At 44.0% G+C, this 8,091-nt stretch overlaps 1 protein-coding gene across 1 annotated transcript in view; it reads right to left on the bottom strand.

Moving 5' to 3' along the window:
• Positions 1–6,394: 6,394 nt before the first annotated feature.
• The window catches only part of NKIRAS1 (NFKB inhibitor interacting Ras-like 1), an 11,077-nt gene continuing 9,380 nt past the window's right edge, over positions 6,395–8,091 (bottom strand). The window contains exon 3 of the mRNA XM_015421241.1: positions 6,395–6,754. Coding sequence (XP_015276727.1) covers positions 6,515–6,754 — 240 coding nt within the window. The 3' untranslated portion in view covers positions 6,395–6,514. The remainder of the gene's footprint in view (positions 6,755–8,091) is intronic.

Raw genomic sequence — 8,091 nt, 5'->3', positions numbered from 1 at the left:
TGTACAAAAAAAATCCCTTTCTTTTTGTCTGGTGGAAATAGCTTTCTGTATTGTGACAGATTGCCATTCGGTAATGTTTGTGACTGATGCTTGAACCACCACCACCACCCCCCAAGCAATAAGACAGGCACTTTCCCTGCACTGGAATATATTGAAGTATGACACTTCTTTCGGCTATGTGGTTCTGTCTATTATGCTGCCCTGTCACTATTTTGGGAGCCATTTGTGGTACAATGGTTAGATTGCTGGACTAGGATCTTGGAGACTCAGGTTTAAATTGATGACCCCAAGCTAGTCACTCTCTCTCGGCCACCTGACCGATATATCTCACAGGGTGGGTGGTGGTGTGAGGATAAGATGGGGGCGGGCAGAAATCATCACTGTAAGCGGCTTTGGCTCTCCGCTGGGGAAAAAGCTGATATAAATAGTTAAATAAACTAACATGATATGACTAGTACAAGAGCATTACAGCTGCATGCTGTTAGATTTCCAGTGTGCCAGAGCACATCTGTTCTCCAGTCCCTCAAAACATGCCACCCTAAATTTTAATATGTGGCTTCCAAATCTGGCAGCTTCCTTCAATCAGAACTCTTTTAGATGAAGGAAGTTCTGGAGGTGCTAAAAGTAGAGAGGGATCATACCGGTCTAGGAAGGGAGCGTGCGCACCTGAGAGAGATCAGCTGGCATGAAGAGAATATCAGAATCCTGGTGGAACAAAAGGGAGACCATGAGTATGAATGTGGTGAACCCCACTGCTGTTTAGGATCAGTTTATTTATTGTTTTCAACAATAACTCACAGAGGTGTCATTTGATTCCCTCTTCCTAGGTAATACTGGTCAAAGAGGGCAGTGCCCTCCTGCTAGGCACCATAGCCTCACAGCTGACCCAAACACAGCTTTTCTCATGCAGCAACTCATATACACCAAGCCACAAATCTCAAAATCCGATGCTGGATCTTGAGCGTACTCACAAATAACATGCAGCCTTTTGACGATGAGTGCATCTTTTTTTTTTTAGTGCAGAAGTCACATTGCCAAAGGGGTTAAGTGGTGTATGAACTTAACATTCCTGGGCAGAAAACATGTGGTCCCATACCTACAGCAGCCTAAATAAATGTGAAACTTCTTCCAGAAAACCATGAGGGATTTTAAAAACACGACCTTGGTCAGCAGAACTGCTTTTATATTTTGAATGTTCTTTTACTTCACCTTGAAACTTCCTACCTGTCATTTAAAACCACTAAGTTGTGATATATCCTGAGCAGTTACCTTCCCCCTCTTTTTCTTGATTCATGTCAATACCCCAAGTTTTCACCTGACAACCAACCCCAGTTCCTTCAGCCCTCTTTACCCATGTCTGCTGAATGTTTCCAACTTGTTCACTTCTGTTTTGTGCTGTGGTCTTTACACCTGAACTTGGTACACCAAATGAGTGTAGCACTCACCTAAGGAGGAACAGATCTGTAAGTTACTTCTTGTGACTTGGGAAGGATAATGCTGTGATTATAAAGAGCCTTGGCCCTGTATGTATGTACTTCACTTATACCCTGCCTTTCTCTCAAATGGAAACACAAACGGACTGGTTGCTATTGATCAACATCTACTGATTTGTATCCTTTGGTTTTCAGTAGAACCTCTGATTCCTTTTCAAAAGTGCTGCTGTTAACCTGCCCTACAACAACCCTGATACAAGAGGCTAAATTCTGAGAACAGGCATGCCATTGACCAAGTCAGAGGTTCCCAAAGGAACATTTGTCTCAGCCCAAGGAAAGGGGAGCAGAGTGAAAAGGCACAGAGCAAATGGAGGAAGATGCTCTGTAGAAAGCACATTTTCTCCACATTGTGAGAAAGCAGGCAATGTCAGTAACTAAAAGGGCTCGCCTACATCTTCTCTGCAACTGTCATGTCTCCGTCCCATCTCAGACAAGTAGGAAAACATCCTTCCATCAAGTATCAGAGTTGTAATGAGCAACAGAGAAAAGGGTGGGACCATACCCAAACCATGTTTGCACACAAGAGCCATTTCATAACCCACGCATTCCTTAACAGTACGTCCCCTGTGTTTTTGCATCACTTATTCTGGTATAATGTACAAACTGGTGAGCAGCTAATCTGACTAATGAGTGATTCATACACTCAAGTCTTTTTTTAATGAATCAGCTCTGAGTATAAGTTGATTGGTAGTCCATACATAAGAAACCACCATTGCTGTTTTGGATAATACTGAATTTACTTCGTGTTCAATCTCTTGGAGTAACACAAGAATTCTGCAAAAAACAAAAGACGGGGTGAGAGTCCCCCACTGGCTCCCATTACCATCAGTCGACACAAGGAGCATCACCACACAAATAATATGGTCACTCTACACATACGTGCTGACTCACAAGGTGGTTGTCTGGAATCTGACACTTCCAGGCCAGTTCATACGTCCTTCATTGAGAACATGTGACAAATGGATTGGGGGAAATTTTATACAACAGTTTGAATGAATTTGCTAAGGATCACCTGGCAGCCAAAATGTAAATAATGCATGCCCTTGCCTTTAAAAAAAGAAGTCCTTCCAACTTACTTTAACAGAACACCTTAAGCTGCCAACAGGACCTGGTAGGTGAGGGTCTATGACTCAGTGGACAAGCCTCTGCCAGGCGTGCAGACGTTTCCAGGTTCAATCCCTGGCATCTCCAGTTAAAAGGATCAGGCAGTAGGTGATGTGAAAAACCTCTGCCTGAGAACCTGGAGAGCCACGGCCAGTCTGAATAGACAATTAACTGATGGTCTGATTCAGTATAAGCCAGCTTCATGTGACCTGGAAGAGGAACAGCTGTCAGCAACTGCAAACTTCTAGCACAGGGTATCAAGAATTTGATCAAGCCCTGAAATTGCCTGTGATTCAATCTAGGATTGGTGCTCACCACCGGACACACAGTAAACCATATTCTCAATGACCTCTTGAGCAAGGAAAGACTTTTGAATCGCATGTCTTTGAATCAAATTGTTCCTCCACTATTAAAAAGTTTCCTAACTGCAATCAGCATGTATGGCTCATGATTACTGACTCACTGTCATCTTGGGTTATTACAGCTGCTTCACAGGAATGAGAGCAAGATTCTTAAGCATTGAATGTAGCCTCTGAAAGGGAGACATCAGAAAAGCATGCACCAATCTGCAATCCTGGTGTATTCACAAGTGAGGTTTTCTAAACTGTCCAATATATAAAGCAAGCTGTTGGGTGCTTTCTTTTTCTCCTGTGCTCCCTAGAAAGAGAGAATCAACTTAACACAAATAATGCAAGCCCCGGTGGGGACCAGATATCTGTTGTCAATGTTTTATAACTTCACAAAAAAATTGCTGCCATTCATTGCTCTTGCCACCTTGATCCAATCTCAGTTTCACTTATGCATCTTAACCCTGACTGGTCCTTCTTGACACCACCACCCCTTCCTGTATGCAAGGTTTGAAGAAATTTGGTTTCCATTTGTCTGAGGAAGTGTGCATGCGCACGAAAGCTTGCACCTTCAATAAAACTTTGTTGGTCTTAAAGGTGCCATTGGATTCAAACTTTGTTCTGCTGCTTCAGACCAATACGGCTACCCACCCGAATCTATTTACAAATACTTGTTCATTCTGTCCTAGGATATACACTATAGAATAAAATGCAGCTGTGCTGGGAAGCAAAGACCAAAAAAGAGCCCAGTATGACTGCTCGAGAAAGTCGTGTTCTGCCCATGGACTGTAGTATGAAGCCAGACCAAAACATTTTGAGGAGCTGTTACTTGTCTGAAAGGAGATGGTTACACATTTAAAATGCAGCACATTTAAAATGCAAGCCAGAAGATGGAAATCCTGTTCAGACCCATCACAGTTGGGCTTCTCAGATTCCCCCAGGGCATTTCTGCATGATTTCCAACCCATCTTTTCATGCATAACAGCTTCCTTTGAAAAAGAAAGCTGCTGAATTCTCTACATCATGCCAGATTAGGCAAGAATAGCAAAAATACAGAGGGAGGACTCTTAGTACAGCATGATCACAGAAACCAGCCACAGCAATAGCTCTGGAACTGCATTATTAGTAGTAACAGCCAGTGCAAATAAGTGAATCAACAGCATTGGCTAGGAAAAATAAAACAGAAGTAGCCTCTGTTGTTTAGATGTGCATTGGCAGGCTTACTGCATTGTTGTTTGGTGCTTCCATTTCCTTTTCTTGGGGCTCAGGAGGTTGGAAAATTCACTAGGGTCACATAGCTGGAGACAATGGAACAAAGGCCCATTATGCATGCACATCTTACTGCAGATTTTCAGATCAGTAAGCCTTTAATCTTGACTTCGGATTCAATGCCTGCCTTAAGCACCTTTAAAAAGCTCTTTTTAAAACTGGGATGGAACATCTCTTGTGATGTGTTGTTGATGGCATCCAAAGGTTTTTAAGAAATTTACACAATTGTCCTATTGCAGCTTTGCAGTAGCGTCCAGCAAGTGCCTCCCATTTAAATCCTCGTAGTTCAGGTTTCACACATGCATTTTAGCATTAGTTCATTGAATGAAAGGCAACAGAAAGGAATGCAGACAAAGGGGGAAACTGTATATTGAAAGTGACAAGACTTTTTTTGAAACTGACAAACAGCTGCCCTTTTCCATATTGCCAAACATTGGGGATTCTCTGCTATGTTATTGGCCACTGTGAAAAATGGGAGTCACATGAGCTCATAATACAGGGTAACATGTTGAGTGTATAGAACACGTGGTAGAACCCACTAGCACTGGCACTACAAGCTGTGATCATTGGCAACGTGTGTATGTGTGCACACACACATGCCTGTGCAAAGTCAGCTGCAACTCCACCATACTTTGCACAGGGCTGCAATTTATATGGGGGAGGAGACCTCTGGCAGAAGTTCTGGAGAGCTTTTTTAGTCTTGTCCCACTAAACTGAAAAAAAATGGGGGGCCTGATGGAGTGAGTTCCCATCTCTGGCCCCAGCTCCTGCCAACCTAGCAGTTCAAAAAACAAGAAATTGCAAACAGATAAATACGTACCACTTCGGTGGGAAGGTAAAAACATTCCATGCACCTCGGCGTTTAGTCATTCCGGCCACATGACCACAGAGAAGTCTTTGGACAGCGCTGGCTCTTCGGCTTGGAAACAGAGATGAGCACCGCCCCCTAGAGTCAGATTCGACCGGCTTTCGAGCAAGGAAAACCTTTACCTTTACTTTATTTTCACCAATGTCCTAGTGCAGCTGCACAGTAATGTTAATTTCCTGCCCTTTGCAAATTTGCATGGATTTCTCTTTGTTATTCTGTAATTTTATCCTGCACACTTGCCAGTTTTTTAGAACGTCTCCTGTGCAGATTGCACTCTGTCCTCCAAATGGACCGATCTTAAGTTCAGCAGTTTGCAGAAGGTCCATGTGGCTCAGCTTCCATTTTAATGTTAGGCTTCCGGAGACTGCCAAAATGGATCCCCCAAAACCTTGTTCACTAAAGCATGAAAGGGGGAAATGTTTTCAAAGCACTAGGCTCCCTTCCCTTCTGTCTCTCTTTACATCTCATGTCAATTTCATTCCACGCTGACGATCCCCCCCCCTTTATTTTGTTTGCATGCAGCACTGAAATGTTGTGGGGGGGGGTTGCACTGGGGATGCTGCCGTTTGCCTCCTCTCTAATCCCCCTTCCATTGAGAGGCGACAAAAGGCTGGGTGGGGGATCCAAGGGAATCACGCTTTTGAATTACCTTCAGCTTGGAAGTGAAACAAGGGGGAAATCGGCACCAAAGCACTCTCAGAAAACCCAGGAAAACAGCGACCAGAAAGCGAACTGAGTGCTGAAGGGAGGAAAATCAATGCAGAATGACAAAGAAAATCCAATGGACATGCATGGGGAAAGCAAGGGAAAACACCCTTTGGCATAACAGGCCAAAGTCACTTTGAGCTGGCTCCAGGGAGTGGCTACATAGGGGAAACCAGGAGACTGTCTCCAGCACAGTCCTATGCAGAGTTAACTCCAGTCTGAAGCCTGCTGAAATCAATAGACTTAGACAGGGGCAACTGCATAGGACTTTACTGCAGGAGTGCAAAGTTTTCCAAATATATGCTTTTCTGAACCTCCGTCTGACCTTGGTTGTGATGGCACTCACTTCAGCACTCTATAAACCATGAAGCAAATCTGAACATCAATCTACCACCTGAATCTCACCTGCTATTTGTGAGAACGCTCTCCCTTCCCTTTGCGTTTTCTGCATGCTGCCTGTAACCTTGCACCCAGAGAACTAGCATCTCATTAAAGACAAAACACCCCCACAATTGTATCATTGTTTTTATGTAGTGGCTTTGGAGGCCATCTTGCTACGGATGTCCAAAGCTGCTCTACAGCTTTAGAAGAAACAAAGAATGCTGCCTGCCATTTACCAGTTTCATTGTCGAATATCCTGCTATGCTTCATGAGGCGCAAAGGGGAGTGCTGAACATATGCCCCAGCAGGAGGCAGAAACTCACCAAGTTCATCCCTGGAGGATTATTTTAGCTGTCTCCGTTATTGCCTTTGCTCTTCCTGCCGGGCAAAGGAAACGCTGATTTATTCTGGGACTGAGAGAGTTTACTCGCCAGCATGGTGAAAGGCTCCATCAGCGTCCTTCTGTCTGTCACCATCACTTCCCAGAGTTTCACTTTCTCAAGCTTGGCCCACTGCTGTGCTACTTCAGTCGTGACTTGTCTCTGCTCCGCAAGGTCAGTTTTGTTCCCCAAAACCACTACTGGCACCTGAAAGGAAGGAGGGGGGGAGAGATGAATCAGAAGCGAGAAGCTACACAGAAGTTATGTACATATCTCTTGTGGCGGAGGTAATCCCTGGCACCTCCACTAAAAGAAAGACAACGGGTGGCATCCTACCTTAAACTGGAGGAATTAGGCTGGGGGGCCCATTAAGATGGACTGGGATGTGGGTGATGGGAGACTGAGTGCCATTATTCCAATCTGAAACAGCCCTGGAGATCCAATACTTGTCCTAAATGAGGGTACACAGTGGTTCCCTGGAATCATTTTCAATTTGGAAAAAGTGGTGCTCAGGGGAAAGTGTCAACCTTCCACGGTTTTAATCAGAATCAGGCAACTGCACATGTGATGTTTAAAGAGACACTCAGGGAGTTCTTTTCAGAGAACTCCCTGCATCTCCTGCACCTGAGCCCTTCACACTCGCTGTGGCCTTGGAGAACTGCAGAGGAGACAATGCTGGGCTCAAGGGACCCAGTGATTGGACTCTCTACAAGGCAGGCTGTTGGGATTCTGAGATTCAAGATCGATGGTCGTATTGCAAACACAAGAGCCACATTAGTAAAAGAAAAATATCTTTACTACAAAACAAAATAAAACATGGGTATGGTACTTTGAACATAAGAACATAAGAGACGCCAATGTTGGATCAGGCCAAAGGCCCATCCAGTCCAACACTCTGTATCACACAGTGGCCAGAAATACCAGGTGCCATCAGGAGGTCCACTAGTGGGGCCAGGACATTAGAAGCCCTCCCACTGTTAGCCCCCCCCCCAAGCACCAAGATGACAGAGCATCACTTGCCCCAGAGCCCCTATCTATAAATAAAATGGATAAAAGAAATAAAATAAAAAGGTTACATGCTTAGTTACTTTCAGTACTAAATGCTAACAGCTACATCTTTCTAACTGTCTTGGCTTCTAGAGGGGAGCTTCCTGTTTGCTTCACACAAAGGGCCATAAACGTTGTGAATACATGAATGCTAGATCAAAGCATTTCCTCAAACAAGTTGTTAGTTGACCAATACAAAGGTTACAGTTCACTTCATTAGGATAAGCAACTCCCACAAACTTTCCCGCCGTGGAATACATTATGTAACGTAACATCCTGTTTCCTAACAAACAACATTTAACTCTGTAATGACTGAAGTGTAAGCAACTTGAAACTCCAACACAGGTCCTTAAGGTAAAACTTTTTGAACTTGGAAGGGAAATTTCAGTATGTATGAGAAACAGAAACTAAAAACCAAAACCTGAAGCCTCCACTGCCAAAGTATTCTTTGCCTCACGGAGAGCATCATTTTGGAAATATGCATGGGCAACCAGCAA

The sequence above is a fragment of the Gekko japonicus genome, unplaced genomic scaffold (genome assembly GCF_001447785.1).
Source record: "Gekko japonicus isolate JY-2015 unplaced genomic scaffold, Gekko_japonicus_V1.1 scaffold351, whole genome shotgun sequence".
NCBI lineage: Eukaryota > Metazoa > Chordata > Lepidosauria > Squamata > Gekkonidae > Gekko > Gekko japonicus.
Note: the sequence above shows the minus strand (reverse complement) of the source record. Positions and strands in the feature narration are given on the sequence as shown.